We start from the raw sequence: 21362 nt of genomic DNA on the forward strand, positions 1-21362 counted from the left end.
TCGTTGAACGTGCGAAACTGGTTTCAAATGCTATAGAACTGTGCAGATTATTGGACTTGGCGTAACCTTTCCGCGATTTCGTAGTTTTTTCACGGGAAATATAAATTCTAATGGCCAATTGATTTCCGAATAGAAGGCAGTTAAAATGCAATCAAAAAGTCGTAAATTTGTGAGTTGAAGCAATAACAGGTATCGTTTGTTAGTACATATTTGCGTGTATCAGGGTTTTTATTTGATCATTCAACATCAGCTGTATTTACTTTTTTTTTTGTAGCGCACGCGTAAACGGATATACTTTTAAGCTCGTGTTGATATATTGCTCATTTATTTTATCTATCTGTTTTTGGGTATTGTTCATATTCGTTGTTTATAAAAATTGAGATACAAACAATTTCCCATATTAATAGATTGTAATTTGAACTTCCTCTTTAACATAAAAATGGTAATAATAGATTATAAAGTATAATAATAATAATATTCGATACAGATGATACCAAAAACTTAAAATTAAAATTTCACCGCATTCATGGAAAAGGTCATTACGGTCTTAATTGCTGCTAACAATAAGTAGAACAAATTCAAAAAATATGTTATAAAATAATTTGATTTTTTAAATAAAGCTATAGACGTCTTTGCGAACAATTTCTATATGACTTAACTATAACCATGTGTGCAATATATAATTGAAAAAAATACATGCAATAAATAGACCTATGAAATTTATTCTGCAATACAACTGATATACTATTTCAAAAATTATAATAAAGTGACAATGTTAGAAAAGTCAATGTTACAATAGTCGTTGTTAATTGCCATCATCGTCAGGTGCGCTTTAGCAAACCCGATTACGTCGAGCGTATCATAACGTACCGTTTTCTACACGATTCCACCTAATTTATATACGTTAGATCTCGGTCTAATTTCTATACGCCAGAAATCCTAAAGCGTGAAATTGTAAATAACAATCTGAAAGCGAATAGCAAGAGTTTCTTCCTTCTTACAGATTCAATTTACGTTATCGTGATCGAAAAACGTTAAATATTTTTGGAACGAATTACTAATTACATACATGTAAAAATAATATAATAAGACACGATAATTGTACGTAATTAGGTGTGTGTACAAATCCTCTTATCTAAAATATACTGTTTCGTAGTAATAATAATCGCAACAAATAGATTTGTATAACAGGTCTGCATAACAGAACAGCGCCATTTATTAGACAAATCAAAAGTTAGCAGATTTTGATTAGAACATTTATGAAACAATATATAAAGTATAAACTGATTTCTCCGTAGAATATAGTATATAACAGATTAAAAAGTAAGTCATTTTGAGATAAAAATATCAATAATGTTTTCAGACATTAGTGTGACTGAGAACCAATTCTACAAGACGTACATAATATTTTAAGATAAATAATAATTAAATGGCAAAGTAGGTTCTGACATTTCAATTCTGACTTTTCTATGGTTATACCTCATGTACATTCCGATTCAATATAAATATTTGTGTAAGTATGTAGTGTAATGATAAAATAATAATATAATGTGAATGCATGAGTATTTGGGTATGAGTATACAGTTATATTAATTATACTCATATAGATAAATATTTGCAAATTAGTGAACGTTAATTTAAACTGATTAGTTCTGTGCATTAATATAACCTAGAGTGGCGCGCGCAATACGTTATTGACAAGACGGCCACGTGCGCCTGGCGCTGTGATCTGCTCCATAGAACTTTGAATTATAGATGAGAAAAGAGTAACACAAAATCTACAAATAGGTGCATTTTCAGGTGTCAATTTTACCTCCTTAAATAAACGATAGAACTTTATGCACAAATATTACATTTTACATTTCAAATTTCACTCCCATTTTCAATACTACACAGCAGGAATTGCGCACTGACCTATCTGTAGAGTTACAACACTATGCGTCGTGTATCTACTGTGTTTATATTCTATGGTACAATCCGCCGTTGAGCGCTCACGTTTCAACTCTAACAAGATGATTGTAAGATGATTCTCCAGCCAATAGCGACAATGCGTGCGGCGGTTGGGAATCGCTATTGGTCGAAGAATCGTCTTACTAGACATTATTCAACGCTTGACCCCTGAAAAGACCTACTTTTGCGTTTTCTAGTCAAGTGACAAGGCGATCGTTACGCCATGAACGTCCGCTAGAAGAAGCTCGAGTTCTTACTCGACGAGTTCGTATCACAACGCTAGAATATTGCAAATTACGACTAGAAAACGCAAAAGTAGGACTTTTTAGTGGTCAAGCGTTCTAGATTTATCTTTTATCTAACACTTTTTACCACGGAAAAGCCCCATCTTTGCATTATTCAGAAATAGTTTGCGGACTCCCGGATCCTTGCAATCCTCGTGTATATACGTATATGCGGATCTAGCGTTGTGAGTGTACCACACTCTCACTCGAGCGGCCGGAGATCAGGCTTTTAATAGAAATTTGGAAACCATTTGTTGCAACCGATACAGGCCGAAGTGTATAGTCATAATCCGTAAAGTATCACTTCTGATGTATAACAGCCATCTATGCACATGTATTTGGAATTGAAAGTTAACATGTTACGTACAATGGATGATTTTGAAACGAAAACATTACACTGTAGTCAAAACATCAATGAATACAATTGTGAAAGACGACAACCAAGGTGCAATAACATCGTATAATGTGTTACGTAACTAAGGATGCCAGAAGTTGTTAGGTTAATGTGCTACTGTGTATCTTTTTGGCAACTCTGAACGTAACAAACATGGCGCTTAGGCCGACCGGTTTAATAAAGTTGCTAGATTTCCTTGAAGAGGAAAATCTTGACACAAGCTTGGACACTTTATGTAATCAGCTACATCAAGTATTTCGAAAGGAGGATCGATTTAATGTGGGAACGACATTGGTCCTTTTTTTGCAACACATAGATTTATTGCCAAAAAGTGTACAGCGTGTGATAGCAGTGGCATTGTTGTTTGACCTTTATAGAGGAGAACCATTGGCTTCAACACCTTTTGCACCTGTGTTCATTCAGGTTCTAAAGTCACAGAAGGATATAAACAACGGTGTTTCAAAAACTAATTTCACAGGGCATATACCAGTTTTATCTCAATGCGAGAAGAACTTGCTAATCAATTTATTGGGAAATAATCAGAAAGACATCTTAAAGAAAACTCCAAGGCAGATTGTGGAAGAGTTGTCTTTTACATCTATACAGCCTATCGATTTGAGTAGCTTGCAAGCACAATTAACAGAGCGACATTCAGAATTACCGGCTATAGCAAAATGTGGACATCCGGTGATATTACCTGACATGGATCATTCAAAAGTCACACAAAATGACATTCCCAGAAATGTAACAATATCTATGGCAGAGAACTTCATGTATAACGATAATCCTCCATTATCCTACGAAAGTTATCGACCTGAGTTTCTACGACTAGCACCTCCTCTTTATCGATCTTTCGATGAGTTGACATGGTTTAATGTCACAGAACCTTCACAATTTACAATTGAGTATGACAGTAATATGTGTGTCTCAAACTGTGCCGGCGCAGAAGCTCGGAGATTAATGGGCAAGGCTTTTAAACGTGTGGTGACGCTGCAACAACAGCAACATCTTTTCGACGAATTGGACAGAGATCCAAAATTGGTGTACCATATCGGCCTTACCCCGATGAAACTTCCAGATTTAGTGGAAAATAATCCTATGATCGCAATCAAGGTGTTATTGAAGCTTATGCAATCGAGCCAAATAACAGAATATTTAAGTGTTTTGGTAAATATGGAAATGTCTCTTCATTCAATGGAAGTAGTTAATAGGCTGACTACCACTGTGGATCTACCTACAGAATTTGTTCATTTGTACATTAGCAACTGTATTTCCACTTGTGAAACTATAAAGGATCGTTACATGCAGAATCGTTTAGTACGTTTGGTTTGTGTCTTTCTGCAATCGTTGATAAGGAATAAGATTATAAATGTAAAAGAACTTTTTATTGAAGTACAAGCCTTCTGTATTGAATTCAGTCGTATCAGAGAAGCAGCAGCTCTGTTTCGGCTTCTGAAACAACTTGAATCTGGCGATACTGGTGGACTTAATGCTCCAACTGTTAATAATAAGTTGGATATGTGTTAGTCTAATCGATATCAAAATTTTTTACTACTTTATCATAGATAGTAAGCCGTTAATTGGTTTTAACTATTTTTTTGATAAATTAAATTTCAATGAACTGAGATGTAATGTATTACTGTAGAGCTTTTTTCTGAAAATGAGCGTTAAAAATTTAATGAAATTTTATATATAGTTATATTAAATGTAAATAAATTATTGACTGTAATTCATTCATTTTTTATTAATTAAGAAATACCAGTACAATAATATTTTCAGTCAAAGAAATATATATACAGGGTGTGACCGATCTGGTGGTATAAGCTTCAAGGAGGTGAATCTACATAAAAGATTAAGTCAAAAAAAAGAGTATGTTTTTCATTTAAGGTTCCTTTTCCGAATCTTTTTCAAACTTATTTTTCTCGAAAATGAAACCTTAAACGAAAAACATACTTTTTTTTCGACTTAATTTTTGATGTAGATTTACCCTCTTGCGGCTTGTACCACCAGATCGGACACACCCTGTATATTCATTTATATATCATGATTTTCAATTATTAATGTTAATTAAACATAATAATTAAATATATTTTGTACAAAATGATGTAAGTTATTTTCTAGTAATCATGATAAATTATAAAGTTTATTCACAAACAGAAATAAAATAATTATTATTTACATTTTGACTACATGTTGTTAATAGTATTCAAATTATGTTGTACTATCAATCCCTTTATTTCAATTAAAATATTTTGTATATGAACACGTTCAAGCATACTGTAATTGCATATGTAAATTACATATTTTGTATTCTAACAATCAGAAGAAAATAAATAATATGTTTTATATTTTGACATAAACAGTGAAACATTATTTATTTCAATATAAATGTAACTCTTATTGTTAGCGCTATACTATAGGAGAAATGATATATAGCTTTTTTTTATAGCTCTTTTTTCTAATCTAGGATTTTAATTTTATTATTACTATGTGTATAGATTTTAATAATTTGACACAACTTAAATACAAGTTTGCGGGATACTTATATTTCATAAATAGGTTTTATACAAAATAAGAGATATAATATTACACCTGAAACAATTTTACAGGTATAAGTATTACATTGTTATTAATTATTGCTGTTACTATTACTGTTGCCTCTGGAATTGAATAAAGGCAGTGCTTATGCAATATATTATTGCAGGCTAACTAGAAATTAGTTAATATTTAATATTGCTAAATTAATTCCCTAGTTATTTATTTTATATGCGCGTAGTAAAATATTTCATCGATTAATTACATTATATTATCGCCAACTTTTACACTACGCAGAAGTGCAGAAAAATCCCTACTAATTTTGTTGGAGAGATATGTCTTCCATTTTCTTATAAACACTATAACAATAACGTTAAATTATATAAAACTACGATGCATTATTTATAAAGTAATTTTCTTGCTCACGTTTTAATGTTTTGAAAAATGGAGAATGTAGTTTTTATAAAGAAACAGGTGAAATATTTTATCTGCGAGAGAATATTGTTTACGATAGTATGAAAAACTTTTACATATACTGAATTTTCTGCAATTCTTATTAAACAATCGGATTGAACACATACTGATCTTATTTTAATATTTCTTAACGATTTATATTAATGAACTTTGCTTTTATCATAGCGCGCTTTCTTTTTTCAATATATTCGCTAATTCCTATTCGAAGTATTTAAATACTTTATAATAATACAACGTTCCCCAAAATGTAGAGAATTCTAGTATATATAGGAGTACTAAAATAATTCGAGTATATAAGAGTAATAAAAAAATGCACATATAATACATTTTTGTGTTATTGTTTACGCCGTAGTACCACCGATTGAATTTGAAAAAAATCTGTAAGTAAATATTTATTTACTGTATGCATTCTTATCAATTGGTAAGGTAATTTCACTATTAAAGGTACATACGCTTTTTAAATATACCCTGTATGCGTTATAGAATTATATCGCGAATTACTACCTTTGCACACTAGATGATCTACAAAAATATGTAGCAGTTTCATAATCACTAAGGTCCAATGGTTTTATATTTTTTACTAACTACTATATTTATATTATAATTCTAATTTCATATCTACTGTTATAATTTCCTTTGGAATTTTATTTCAGCCCTACAAAATATATTTGTTTAATGTAAAAAATATAATTTTATTAATAATTTCGATATTGAACACTATTTCGTTCAGTTGCTTTAAATTCACAACCGAACTGTATGTTGAAGTTTTCGTAAAATCGAGACAGCTGAATTCAAGAGTTAATTGTGAATAACAAAATAACAATACTTAATAAAAAATATAGTTTATTTAACTTCTTTGCAAGAAAAAGAAATTTGATCTTGAGTCTATAATTGCGAACACTTGTTTTTAAAAATCTTTTATCTTAATAAAAATCTTATAATTTTTTATAAAAAAATAAAACAAATTAAATTTCATTTATATTTTGCGATTATTAATTCCTGTTCGCATCTTCTTTTAATATTAGTGATCTGTAAGTATTTTGACTTACGTATTAAACGTATTAAGGCAGTGGGATCTCTATTTAAAAGCTAAGAAGAAGACCGAGTACATTAAAATAACAAACAGATCATTTCTAGTTGGAATTATTGATAATAAATAGAAGTACACAAATTTGTAGGTGATTTTGCGTTCCATTTTTAAGAAATAATTATGCGAATAACAAATTATATAATTAACGTTTATAGTTTTGTGCAATATCTCCGTTAATATTCCTAAGTAATATTTTAATAAAAAACTGGAGTTTACTGCATTTTAACATAAGTTGTCAACAACAAAATATCACACCAAATTAATACTCTTTTCATCATTTCTTTACACGCAACGTAGAACAAAAGAAGTGAAAGTATATAATTAATAGATTTCCTGATTTTACAATATTTAAAGTATTAAACAAAATAATGAAATAATACTAATCGCATTGTTGTAAATAAATAGTAAATAATTTAAAATAATTTCTTTACATAAAACAAACAATGAAAATATTATATTAAAATATCTACAAAATAAACTGCGCTGTTATTCGAACAGTCTTCTACGTCAATTCTCTTTTTAAAATTCTTACGATTTCGCAACTGCGTTAGTCAATACATATTGAAAAACTGTAACAAGATGAAGTAATAAATAACCATAACATTCTCATTAATACAATATTTAAATATTGCAACATTCTGATACTAAAATATTTAAATATTATCAACAGCTTGCTATTCCGTAGCCGTTCTCAATATAATAGTTTGCCCTCAATAATCGTCGTTCCAATTCTTGTACGATCACAATTGTGTCAAGTGTGTTGTTCACGTCAAACGAGAATCATTTATTCGATCCACCCTTAGATCAATAATTTATAATTAATCACCCGAACCAATTATTGACGAAAGAATTAAATCCGTTACTGAGAGACGAGAATATTCCACTGTTTCCATCGGAAGCTGTGTTGGTTCCAGGATGTGGCCGAAAATGTATCACATGATCATGATGAATATGATCCCTGTTTCCGGCATAGAAGTTGGACCCATTTTCCTCTTCACTGGGGTATCTCTGTAATTAATAATGACGCGTGCTCTATTGATTTTTGATGTTTCCATATGAGACTTTGTTTTCGAGAAAATCGAGTTTGAAAATTCGGCGAGCACCAGAATTTATTTTAAAAGTTTCCAAACATGTAACAATTTTCATGCTGTACTCACATTTGCCTTGTATAATGTTACGTTGAAAGACGTTGGATGTTGTTCCATTACTCTAAATTCTACATCACGTGGCAGGTATCCATTTGCGTATACCTAGAAAAGAAGGAGAATCATTTCGATGTGCCAATACTGATTATTATTTATTTAATAAAAGTAACTTTTCCGTTTAACGCAAATCACATAGGAAACGTAGGAAGTAAGATTCTTTCACGAAATTAACGTTAAAACATGAATAAATTACCTCGAGTTTATACGCTCCCGGTAATAAAATTCTCCAAAATTCTCCATACTTCGTAGTTAAGAAACTAACATCACGGGATTTCACTTTAATAGAGGCTCTTTCGATGGGATTTCCATTCTCATCGACCACAAATCCGCGTACGCCTCTGTGAGCCTCTGCTAAGAATTTTATAAGGGCCTAGAAAAAAAGAAAGACAGAAGGTAACTTTTTCCCCTCAATTATTAATTAATTAGTATCGGTGATTGGGAAAGCGGACACGTGTTCGTAACTTACCCCGCGATTTTCGTCCCAGTAGAATTGCAAGTCCGAAGCTGGCGGATATTTGCAACACGAGAGTTCCAATGTGATCTCCATGCACCCGTTCCAGACGTAATTGAAATCTTGCATTCCTCCAGTTAACGGGTACCATTGGGCGCCATTGGTGATACCGTTCTTAAATCCAGGTTGCGATTGGGAACAAGGAAGCCCTTGGTACATGGACCCGTGGTTTCGGGAATACACCAGCGACAAATGTTGAAACACGTCATCGTCTGGCGAAATGCTTGGCGCCGAATTGTAACTCTGAAACACTGAATTGCTTGTGTAGATCTTGGATCGGATCCCACTTCCGGCGATTTTTTTTTTAACGCAACAGAACTAACTGCAAAGCACGAGTTACGCAAAATCAATGGGAAATGCAACATGACACATACTCCGAAATATTTATATTTTTATTAGGCATACCGATCAGTATATCCACTGTTTTGCGATACACTAATGCGTAATCCACTCATTTGTTAATAACATGGCAACGTTGTGTAAACTGGCGTATTATTTTTAAAATAGCGTATTATTAATCGAACGATTAAACTGAATTAATGTAGCGAGTATTAAATGGATAGCGTATATTTCTGGATTTCTTGTACATGACCATTGAATTTGATAAGAGGTAGTGATTTACTCATTGCTCATTGGTACTGAAGTAGGCAAGGATTATAACTTATAATAATTATAATAATTATAATAATATAATAATTATAATTTATAAGTAATACTTTTAATCATGAAAATATTGTAAATATAATTTCAAATAAATACGCGAACCGCTTAATTAGGTTTTTATTTATCTTATTAAAACAGTAGTAATGGAAATGATATATAATTGTGCGAAAGCTTCAGCTTAATATGTAGGCAAATTAAAATTCGTCTCGAATTGAAGCCTGAGAGAAATTAATTGGCAACTGTTATAAAGGCTTTTGATAGATGAATCAGTTAGCAAATACACCATATACCTGCACACAATGGCGCTGACCGGCATATTCCTGACAGCATGAAAAGTTATACAATAGGATGAGATTGCTTTTAATTGTCGTTAAGTTATGTCATATAATTTATCTTTGTGTTTTCGGTTTTTCCGAAACAGTTCATATATTTTTTTTTGTTCTTTTTTTTCGAATGGACTTTTTCAAGACATTCGTTTACCAACGAATTTAACGTATGTGAAGTGTGTCGACCTAAATGAAGTTGTTATTTTTTTCAAACTATTATACGATGTACAACATTTTACAACTACTGAAAAGATATTTAGATACACATTGCCAAATATATGTTTTTGCATACAAAAAATTTGAATTGTTGGTGATATTGTTACTGCGAAAGATTCTGAATGATTCCTTTATTTTTTAAAAACGGAACAACATTTGATTTTCATGTTGAAGGCACGTTCTAAGCTTCTCGATTAAATATACTAACATCGAAGACGCCACTAAAATCTCAGCGAGCAATAATTTCACACAAAAATTCAAGAACGATGAAATATTTTTCTTCCACCATTTTTAGTTCTTAGCGTAATAGTGATCATTTTGAACACTGCTAATCTTTCTCTTATAGTCATAGATATATTTCATTCTAATCCTAAAGGATATTTAAACCCCGTTATTATGAGATAATAAAAGGAAACTAACTTTCCCATAAAATAAGACGAAACTGATAATTGCGTACGAAAAAACAAACTTACGCGAATTCGGCGTATTGTCAAATGGGTAACTGGCAACTAACGCACCACCGTGCAAGCTTCCAGATAGAACAAACTGAATTTTGGACACCCATTCTTTAACAGCCTCGGTTTCCGGCTGACTTTTAATTTTGTTTTGCTTAAAGTAGTCGGGGAAGTTGCGGTTCAAATCAAAACCGCGAGCGTTGTATCTATAAAAAATAAATATGATTTTATATTTGATTTGATAGTACCAATTTTATTTCGAAGTTGTTAAAGTCTTACCTTCCTTGTCCGCCTTCACAGTATCCTTCTTTTGAAACTTCGAAACCGTCAGGATTCATCGACGGAAGAATATGTATTCTAGTATTGTCTAAAAGCCATGTAATATATGGATCTGATCCATAATTGGTTACGAAATGCTGCAAATATAAAATAGAATTTATTATTTTTACAAATAAATACATTAGAACCTACTCAATTGCAGTAAAGCCGGATTTGAAATACATGTCAGTATCAAAGTTCGTGAAATTAGCAAGGTGACCAATTAGCCACGTAAGATTTCCCGCATCCTGTTGCAGTTTCCAGAAAACACGAGTTTTCCATTTACACGCTTTCCCCTCTATTATTGCTTATTGTTTCGTTCATTTCCAACTAATTCCGAGTAGAGCTGAGTAATAGTAAATTGTCTATTGTAATAGATTATAATTATAATGATAATTTATAAGTATTATAGTCATATATTTACGTCTAGGAAAAAGTAGTACAAGCGGTGAAAACAGTAGTGAAACCGTGGTGAAAATAAGAAGATGAATTTAATGCGAATATATTATAGATTTTTGCATTCGAATATTAACTCTCTCCTATATCCATTTTCATTGTCAAGAAAAATGTTAAACAATTTTAAGTATTTTATCTTTAGATCGTTCAGAGGAGGAAATGAACGATGGTCTGCGAAAGTAGAGGCTTCGAGCTTTAAAACGACTCCTAATTTATTACTGTGCTACTTTTTTTTTAACGAAATTATCACACTTCAAATATTGACAATTTCTCGAGAATTGGAACTATTATTCTATTCTATCCTATCAGCGACAATTTATATTGAGAACGGTAGATATCAAACATGGAAGAGTGACGTAAACGATGCAGCATTATCAGTAAGTCGAGGATCTATATAATCATATTCAAGTGTCTGTTTTACTACACGACCGAATACATTGCAAAAGTTTTCGAAACAGAATGAAGTATTTATAACGAGCACCTGAATAATCCTTACATTAATAATTACCGAACGGAATAAAAGATGCACGACGTCGAACACGGCATTAGCCGATAATCATTTCACGCGAGGAGATATATTCGTGCTAATTAAAACCTCTTGCGTATATTAAAAATTGCTCTACATCCATATTGCAGAGAGAATTTCTCTAAATATTTCTGATGAACGTTTCCAATAAATTCCTGAGAAATGGTCGATTTAGTTAATAGTATTTCCCTTGAGTACGAATATAAACTCGGGGTCAATGGCGGTACAAAGTGTATCATATGACTACTTACATGAATCAGATGTAACATTAACTCACGACCCACGGCTTCATTCCCATGTATATTAGCTACGTACTTCACATCAGGTTTGCCAATCATATGTTCGTATGGCGAGGAAGAAACAACCATTACCCATAAGTCACGTCCTATAATATAGAATGTTCAGTCACCATTTTGTTCTTGCGTTTCCGAATTGCATTTTATTAAATATTGATCAAGGAACTTGGCTTTTCGATATTTTTACGTAGAAATACTAATTTCACAAAGACTAGTAAATGATTCAGTGGTACACCGGATTAAGTAGTATCACAAGAAACGTACCTTTCACAGATTTCCCTATAGAGTATAAGGCAGTTAGGTTTTGGAAACGGAGCGACGTCGCTCGTAGAAAACGACTCATTTGCTCGTAATTATGATATGTGAAGTCAATACTGTACGGTTCCTCGTAAGCGTGAAAACGTGCATTGTAGTGGTTGGTTAGGTCTTTATTAATGTGTTGCGAAGCTGCTGTAGCCTCGTAAACAGATCCGGAAATCGAGACGAACAGGAGAACTAATCGAAGCATTCTGCGAATCAGAAAAGAATTTATACAATTAGAGGAATCTTCAAAGGAATTCATTTTGCTATCACGCATTCCGCGAATTAACCGTACCGAGCACAAAATGTGACTGGTATACGTTGTTTCATAAAAATTGCTCAATTTCTTTCGATTTTCCACGATTTTTATAACAATACGTGCTCGAATAAAGAAATTTATTTAACAATTTTTATTGGCAGTATTTTTGCATTATCTTATGAAAATAATAAGTCTATTCTTCCAGAGATTTTGCGAAGTTTTTCTCAATACGCCTAAAATAATTTATTCAACAATTCCTCACAAAAACTACTTCATTTTGTATGATAGTGGAAATATCCTTGTGCAGATATTGAAATTAACGCCAATAGAAAATAGTAGAAGAAAAAATAGTAGAAGATGAATTATACGTAAGATAGAATTACTAAAAAAACCTTTTTACCTTCTAAAATAGTAGAAGATGAATTATACGTAAGATAGAATTACTACAAAAACCTTTTTACCTTCTAAAATAGTAGAAGATGAATTATACGTAAGATAGAATTACTAAAAAAACCTTTTTACCTTCTAAAATAGTAGAAGATGAATTATACGTAAGATACAATTGATATAAATATAAAAATGCACATAGACGCATAATTATAAATAATACCATTACATTGTACAATATAAATGATTGATATACATATGATTTTTGTATACATGTGTCTCCAGGCCATTGCTATATTCGTAAGCGCAAGTACGAACAGAAATAAGAGCATATAGCAAATTAGGTGGAGTCGACACGCGGTTGAGTGCACGCGTACCGGGCAAATTTTCCGAATCGATTTTCGTGAAAACGGAGCATCAGACAAGAAAATTTTATTCTGCATTTTCTACGCATTTTTTCACGTACAATTATTCCCTGGTATCTATTACGTTAAAAGTATTCTCGGTTTCATTTCAAATTACATTTTAGTTTGCGTAATGCATATTCCTTCGTATGAACAAGTCATTTGTCATTTCTGTTACTGATCACAGGTTCCATCGCGTACGTAACAATTAGTTAATAAAGCGATTCTAAAGCCAGGCACACAACACAAATGTATTGTACGGGTAAAACCGAGATCGAGTTTTGATACACGTGTACAATAAATAACAATAATTTCGCGAGAACGGTAGACATTTTCCTCGCTATTGTCGAGAATGATTTACCTGATTGCGAGATTCAGATAACAATCGTGTACCTCGTTTTTAGGAAGCGAGATAGCATTTGCCGTTCTTTCCTGTGCGTCACAACTTTCAAAGTCATTCCGTTTTTATTTGAAAAAATGCCTTTAAAAAGCTCCTCTAAAAAATTACTTTTTTATTTGAATAATCGTGCAAGCCTCGTTGGAACTCAAAATCAAAATTTTTATGTAACTTTGCAGTATGAGAAATGAAGTTTCTGAATACTTCTGGATAATTATACAAATTGTGATAATGAAAGTGATTCATATAGAATTTCAAACGAGTTTTCGAGAAAAGCCTTTTATTATATTATTATGATAAGTGTCTAAATATTTGCAGAACAATTGGGTTACTGTCATTATTGTTACAACAGGAAGTTGAAACAAAATTCAATGTAGTGTGGCCGATCATACTTTCAGCATGTGCTGTCATTTTGCTCTCACTACACGTGGCAGTTTGAAATATGAGTATTGTAAATTAACCAAAGAAGTCTGTTGTCATAATTTGCGAATGCAGGTGGGACACTTATATATACACGACGATACACTTATATATAACGATGTATGGGAATGAAAAAATATATACTTCGTCTATACTGAAGAACAACAAGTTAGAAAAATACTAGATTGTCCATTATATTGTTATCGAAAAGGTGTGCAATCTTTCTCGTAGTTATAGGGCACGTTATACATCGTTATTGATGATAAGTATAAATTAGTAATAGTTACGTTTATAATTAATATATAAACTATCATACTTGTGAATGTTACTTTATCGAAGATAGATCTTGTCGATCTTGAATTAAAAGTATTAATTACGTGTTAAACGAATTTAGCCTACTGCTAAATATGTCGTTGCGAAAAAGAGAATTAGGTTATAATTATTGGCCTGGTACTGAATTAGTCGTCGATCAATCAGCGCGTACCTTTATATATAACATTCCCAAAGGGGTTAGCATATTTGTAAGAAAATTACAAAAATACGTATTTAATTCTTTTTTTTTTAAGCAGAGTACAAATAAATTGTAAATTAGAAAAGTTCGTAGTATCTATACTATGTAATTGTTTTTTAGCGAGGCTTTTGTTTAGAAATTTTACGGACATTCAGACTTTTCAGTGTACAGTACACCGCTTAAAATGTGCTATCCGAATCCGCTTTCTTCGTGTCAACTTGACCGTGTACTTTCTCCTACATTTTTAAAACTCGTCTGCTACTCGAGATCTACTTTGCTCTTTTAGAACAGGCTTTTTATCTTCGGACCAAAAGAATCGCGCTGACATAATTACACAGGTCTCCTGCAGAAATGGAACAATTTTCGTATAGTAATCGGGCAAATAGATCATTGATCGATCACTAGTTCCAGCCTACTTTTTTCCCGGCCGCGTCGGCGTCGAAACTAGAGCGCAGAGAAAACAAATTTTCACGGACAATAAGCGCTAGATAAAATTCCTCGTCGATCCTTTCTGAAACTTTATAGATCAAACATTGCAAAATGAAAATTACAAAGATTTTCTCGAAAGCGTAGACGAGCACGATTTCATTCCAGCCACGCTGTCGACTCGTTTAACTCTTAAACAAACTTTTCGGATACTTGTAATACGAGTCTCGTTAAAAATAAAATGGAACGCTAAGTAAAGCTACGAAAAAAGAACTTCTATTTATTATTCTTATGTTTAACGCGGTTGACTGCCACGTCGGTCACGTATGACTGACACAATTTTTCAAGTAGATTTCAACGATGGTGGTAGGCAGACGAAAATTAAGCTAACAGTACAATGAATCTTGATTTGTTAGTTACAAAATTAAATTTAAAATAAACCAATCAGATTTCCTGGAACTTTGGTACGTGCTTGGTAACAATGAAAATGAATTGAAATAACCGATTCTCGTGTAATACAATATTTCGACGAAACATAAAAGTGCCGTTAAGATTATTTGTATTACAACAATTACACGTGATTGCAATTAACTCTTTATTTAACCCTTAGCACTCGAATGGTGACTGTAAAGCAGCATTAAAAATTGCTGTATCATTATTCAAAATATTTCTTACGTTATTAAATTTGATTGTATTTAATAAATTACTGAACATTTCATTATTGTACCAGTAAACTGTGCCATTTTCGTATGTATGACATGACAAGAAATATAAATATTCTAGGTCGGTAGAAATGTTTCGTTTTGGAGTTAAAATAGGTTCGAGTGCAAAGGGTTAACTCTCTGTTTAGTTACGCTAAATAGAAAACAAAAAGAAAAATGATTAACTATGCTCGGCATGCTTGATCCTTGGTTCGAAGGTTTTCTCTGGAATACGCGTACTCATCGCCGCTCCGGAGTCGAGCAGCGTGACGTTTATCGAGAGAAGAATAGTTTACCTGATTTGCTAAAGACTGGCGCAGCCACAGAACACCGGAGGCAAGAAATCGGGCGAATCGATGTGACGCGGAGAGAGATTTGCGAACGCGATGAAAATTCGAAACGAGTCGAAACGAGGAGAAGAGGATGTGGAAGAGAGGAGGACGAAGAAGAAGAAGAAGAAGAAGAAGGAAAAAGGTCAAACTGACTGACGTCGAACAGGCTCGCGAACCACGTGGCGGAACGGAACACGAAGGCTACCCTGAGATTCCTCCTTCAGAGAAATCCTCTCAATGACACGGTGCACTGGTAACAGTCGCAAGGCCGAGGTCGTCTCTCGCGATTGAACACTTCGGGCCGCGGTCACAGACGAGACGGGGGGAAAAAGAAAAACAAAAACAAAAAAAAAAAGAAAAAAACGCCGAGATCCGTGGAACAACGAAACGATTTTTCGGAGGCGGTGTGCGCGGCGTCGTCGGATAGTGGCGAACGGTTTGCTTCACCTGCGAGAGTAACCCGAGGTGCGTGATACTGTGAGGAACTTACAAAGAGAAGCGCGAAGTGTGCCGCGCGCTCACTACCACCACCACCACCACCACTACTAATGAAAGCCACTTCCTTCGTCACTAGCATCTGACGTCTGGTACACGAGCCACCACCACATGTTCCACGTTTAGTAAATACGCAGTTAACACCATTGCGCCCCTACTACCACTACTTTCGGCAAAACAATGAGTAACACACGAACGGTGTCATTCTGACCCCTTCTCTTCTTTTCTCTTCTCTTCTTTCCTCCCTCCTCGCGAACGCGAGAGCCGCCTCTCCGCTCTCTTCGCCTCGTCTCTCCGGTCACCTCATCAACTCCTCTTCTTCGTCTACCCCCACCATCCAGTTCTCCCTCGTTCGCCAAAAATCTCAGGTGAGCATGCACGGATATCATTGCACCTACGCGCACAGTGCTCCCGAAATCCCTGATACCTAATCCGACTCGGTATTAGGCATTGTTCGAATAAATTTAATTGTAATTTACTGACCCTTTGCACTCGGCACTGTTTACAACGTAAAATTAAATTTTTCTTCCGTCTTACAATATTTTCAATTTATTCAAATGAACTTGATCCGATTTCTACATATAGTATTTGAATGCTTAGTAATCTATTAAATACGAATATTGTAATGTAACAAATATTTTGTAATATTTTTTGTAATTTCTTGGAAATAATGCCACAACAAATAATTTAACCCTTCAGCACTCGAATGGCGACTGTAAGGCGCCACTAAAAATTGCTGTATCGTTATTCAAAATATTTTTTAGATGATTAAATTTGTTTGTATTTAACACTAGGTTTACGGAGCACTAAAAGCGACTATTTTGCATTACTTCATAAGAATAACAAGAACGTGCACCCACATTTTTAGCAATATTTTTAAAATAACATACTCCCAAAGAAATAAATTTGCTAAATATTTTCTTATGTATGCATCCTTAGAATCTTAATAGTATTAAATTAACAATATTAGAACCCGTCATTTTGACGGGTCCGGTGAATCTAGTGTTAACCCTTTGCACTCGGCGCTATTTTCAATATAAAACTAAATTTCTCTTCCGTTTTACAATCTTTTCATTTTATTCATACGAAACTGATCCGAGTTCTACATAAAATATTTAAATGTTTCGTAATCTATTAAATACAAACTTTGTAATGTAACAAATATTTTGTAATATTTATTGTAATTTCTTTGAAATAATGTCACAACAATTTCTAGTGGTGCTTCAGAGTCACCACTCGAGTGCAAAGGGTTAATAAATCACTAAACAATTCAGTATTGGACGAGCAAGTTACAGTATTTCTGTATGTACAAAATGAAAAAGTATATACAGAAGGAAAAAATTCTAGATCGGAATTCGGGTTCGGGACCAGGTCTGAATCTCGCATTCAAGAAAGAAGTAAATTACAAACTGACAGTGTAGTTGCCGTTCGAATGGATTTTTGAAATGCTTTTCGCGGTACCACTGTTTCGAAAAAGTTTTTTTTTCCCGTTCGCAAAAGTCCGTACAGGATCCACCTACGGTGACCGTCTCGGTCCGGAGAGCGCGATAAACCGTCCGATGAAAACAAAAAATATCGTCGACCGGTTACCGGTACAGGAAATCCATTCGTAGACCTACATTTCCGAAAACGTGTGCCTCTCCCATGCTTTCTTCCTCTTCCTGCGATCCGTTACCGCACACGCTTCGTCCGTCCGCTTTGAACGTTACGTTCTATGGTGTTCTGCCATAATTAGAATCGCAGGTACAATGGAACTCCGTTTATATAAACTCCACGAACTAAATTTTAGCAGCGACTGGTTAACTCTGGCGAAATCCTCTTACACGAACGTGAACTATTAAATGAACCAAAAATTATAGTCAGCAATGGGAACAATGTCGTACTTCCTTGAATGGGGCGAATCCTAAGAGCATTTCAAGTAACTTTTTGCTTTGCGAAAATATTCTCCGCAACTGGGCCCGGTCTTCGTAGATTCGCGATAAGGTAGAATGACTACATTACCGACTAAACATGGTTTTACGCGCCTCAAGTTTTCGTCCTTACATAAGAATATTTTGTCGCTGGTAAAGGGCTCGTTCGGAAGAGGAAGGTTCAATATAGTGTGCGCTGGTCAGGAGCTGCCGAAATTATGCAGATATTTGGTAATATAAGCGTTAGAAGTAGGCCAAAAATTGAGCTATATTTTGTCTTGATTCTCTGCGAAATAAAGCGAAAAACTTGAAGCACGTTTCTGGCGTCAGTGATGGCGAAAATGTGACAAGTTTAGTCACAGACTTAAGTCACGTGACTATCCCGGGCCCTAAGGAGTTATTAATGAAAAACAGTGGTCGGATTCGCGCTCGGCCAATGCCAACATCAGCCGCGCTCTGATTGGTCTCTGTTTTTCGTTAATAAGTCCTGAACAAAGCCGCGGGGAATATTTTCGCACAGGAAATAGTTATTTCAGATGACTCGGGATTCACCCTTTTCAAAGAAGTACAACATTTTTGGGACATCCTGTATGAACCACTCGATTATGCGAACCAACTTGTCACCCGACGGGTTCACACAAATGGAGTTCTACTTTATCTAGATCGTGACAGTTTACGCAATTTTGTGTTTCCGTGAGCTATATTTACGACAACTTTGCGGAAGTTGAATCTAATTGTGAGCAGACCGATCGAGTGACTGTGATACTTAGAACCAAATGAAAATTTCATTCTTCGATTAATGATTTTAAACAGCTCTATCCAACATACTAATATTTTTAAATTCTCTTAATCTATCCTCTGCATTAAGTTGCGCTTACTAATTTTCACCATAAACGCATAAAATTCGCAGTCTAAACATTTTCATCAGAAACTCACAATCTAAAACATTTTCAATAATAATGGACCATGCACAACAGACTGCTGTAGAAATATATCATCTATGACTAAATGAATCAGAATTTGATGTCTTTCATTTTCTGCTTTTTCCGTCGTTCCAAATCTTCCCTCCACTTTCATTTAAATCTTCCACGGTCCCGTATTTCATTCCGTAAGTAAGCGAGGTAGCTTTTATTTAAACATCCGACGCTACGTTTGAAATCTTGAACAGTTTTTTGCGCGCACGTGATCGCATATGTGCGGAAGGAACTCTGGCGTTAAATGAGAAACCCACTTGGCAAAATATGAAAACGAACGCAGCCTACGAGAAGTAGTTTGCCGCAAATAATGGCGTCACACGAATGCGAGAGAGAAAGTAAGTGGAGCAAAATAATCGATACGTCGTTCGAAATTTCTTCCAATTCATTGAAAGCGCATTCGTCATTTGCACTGAAAATTTGGAAATCAAAATATAAAATAGAAAGAATTATATTATTTTTGTTGTACTGGTTACAATACCATAAGTTGTCTTAGCTTGTACATACATATGTAAGCGTATACTTATTTTAACTGTAGACATGTGAAATACAAGATGGCGGTACTGAGTTTCCCGCAAACTTATTTGAAAATTTGGTCAGTCAACATTTGTCTCGCGATAGTATTTTAACTTATTTTATTTATTTCAGCGGAACTCAAGTTTCCTCCGTAGCCTTTGTATGTGAACATTCGTAAGTTGTAACGAGATTACGAAAATTATCGGGCCACCTTAGGCGTGAATCGATAGTTTCTGTGTCGACGATGCCATTATCATGTTGTTGTAACACGTTCTGAAGGGCCGTTAGTAGGGAATCTAAAAATTGACGGTTCGGAATATGAAGAAGGCATTACCTTCGAAGCAGCCCTTGTACACGTTCCAAGAGCTATTGAGACCAGTGTCCTACTAGCAGTGCTTACCAAGTAACAGATCATACTCCTGGATGGATCGTTGAACCCTGTAACATGGAACACGTTTGAAAAAAATTCCAGTCAGAAGTGTGTCACAGCGATGTATGACTAGTTGTAGAGAGTGGAACTGGGGGAAAATGGGGGTGATGGTAAGGGAAAAGAGAGTGGGGAGATTCGAGAAGAGGAACTTCTCACGGTCGATGATCTACCTTGAGATGACCACGGGACCTCATTCTTAAAGGTCACCCGGTATTTTCAGCTTCTAATTTTAACGTACTTAGCGATACATATTTAACTTTGCCGACTGCAATTTCAGAGCATTAATGGGAATCAGTGCAGACACTACGTATTCTTGTAAAAATATCGTCGATCGATCGCGCTGCTGCCCGAGAACAGATACACGAGCCCGAAAGATGCTGACCAACCGAGAGATTGGCATTGTCCTACCGAACTGTATCGATATTTCACTAAATGTTTGCTGAATTATACGTCAGTGCTGAGCAATCTCTTCCCGCAGCCGATCAAAGCGAAAAATTAATTGAGATCATTCTAATCAACCAATTCCTTCAGAAACTTAATTAGAATGAACTGATTCGTTCTAAAATATTGTTCTTCATGGGATACATATGTACATATACGTATGCTAAAAAATCTGAAACAATTAAGAACGTTGCTTTCAATAACTTTCAATAACAAGACCAAAATTAATTCTGCATTAGTTTACGAACAGTTAATTTACAGAATTAAATTTTTATAGCCATAGTAATTATTAATTAGTGGGCCGTACGCAGCTCACGCACCGTGACTCATCACTGTTTTAGAACGTACTCCAGGTAATACTAATTGTGGGTAAACCGTTACCCATTACTAAACATTTTAATCTTAACTATATTTTGTAAAAATGATGGCACTAATACTTTCTTTATACATTGTTACATTTTTTAAATATTTTTATGAGAGTACAATATTCTTTTAAATATTGTTATAAGGGGTACAATATTTCTTAAATATTGTTATAAGGGGTACGATATTGTTTAAACATTGTTATAAGGGGTACAATATTTCTTAAATATTGTTACAAAAGGTACATAAAAATGGTCGAAAGAAAGTTGTGAAATGAGTATGCAGTATAAATAAAAAAGATCACCATGGATTACAGTATATTCTGTATATTTCAAAAGAAAGTTGAAAAAACACAAGATTATTTCTGATGGCGAGAATAACTTTCTCTGAAGATTCA

The 21362-nt window shown here is 34.0% G+C and overlaps 2 protein-coding genes across 5 annotated transcripts; one reads left to right on the forward strand and one right to left on the reverse strand.

The window, feature by feature from the left end:
• The first annotated feature begins 2217 nt into the window (after positions 1-2217).
• Not11 (CCR4-NOT transcription complex subunit 11) lies at positions 2218-4357 on the forward strand. Its single transcript, XM_076795633.1, has one exon. The coding sequence runs from the start codon at positions 2782-2784 to the stop codon at positions 4153-4155; it is 1374 nt and encodes a 457-aa protein (XP_076651748.1). The 5' UTR covers positions 2218-2781; the 3' UTR covers positions 4156-4357.
• Positions 4358-5598: 1241 nt separating this feature from the next.
• On the reverse strand, positions 5599-20172 carry LOC143358460 (carboxypeptidase D). 4 transcript variants are annotated; one of them, XM_076795630.1, is made up of 10 exons: positions 20066-20172; positions 11964-12208; positions 11655-11788; positions 10383-10519; positions 10122-10309; positions 9397-9426; positions 8399-8694; positions 8126-8302; positions 7885-7977; positions 5599-7735 (listed from the first exon to the last, which is right to left on the reverse strand). In XM_076795630.1, exons 2-10 carry the CDS (start codon positions 12205-12207, stop codon positions 7550-7552), a joined length of 1485 nt encoding a protein of 494 aa, XP_076651745.1. In that variant the 5' UTR covers position 12208; positions 20066-20172; the 3' UTR covers positions 5599-7549. The 4 variants fall into 4 exon arrangements, with proteins under 4 accessions (XP_076651745.1, XP_076651744.1, XP_076651743.1 ...); XM_076795629.1 differs by lacking the exon at positions 20066-20172 and adding an exon at positions 16327-16440; XM_076795628.1 differs by lacking the exon at positions 20066-20172 and adding an exon at positions 15801-16313.
• Between the last annotated feature and the right edge of the window lie 1190 nt (positions 20173-21362).

Source organism: Halictus rubicundus, chromosome 10 (genome assembly GCF_050948215.1).
Source record: "Halictus rubicundus isolate RS-2024b chromosome 10, iyHalRubi1_principal, whole genome shotgun sequence".
NCBI classification, from domain to species: Eukaryota; Metazoa; Arthropoda; class Insecta; order Hymenoptera; family Halictidae; genus Halictus; species Halictus rubicundus.

Coding starts and splice junctions, on each gene's coding strand:
- Not11 (XM_076795633.1), top strand. CDS start 2,782: ATGGCGCTTAGGCCGACCGGTTTAATAAAGTTGCTAGATTTCCTTGAA.
- LOC143358460 (XM_076795630.1), bottom strand. CDS start 12,207: ATGCTTCGATTAGTTCTCCTGTTCGTCTCGATTTCCGGATCTGTTTAC. Junction 11,789..11,963: donor TATAGGGAAATCTGTGAAAG/GTACGTTTCTTG, acceptor TCTATATTATAG/GACGTGACTTATGGGTAATG. Junction 10,310..10,382: donor TGTGAAGGCGGACAAGGAAG/GTAAGACTTTAA, acceptor TATTTTTTATAG/ATACAACGCTCGCGGTTTTG.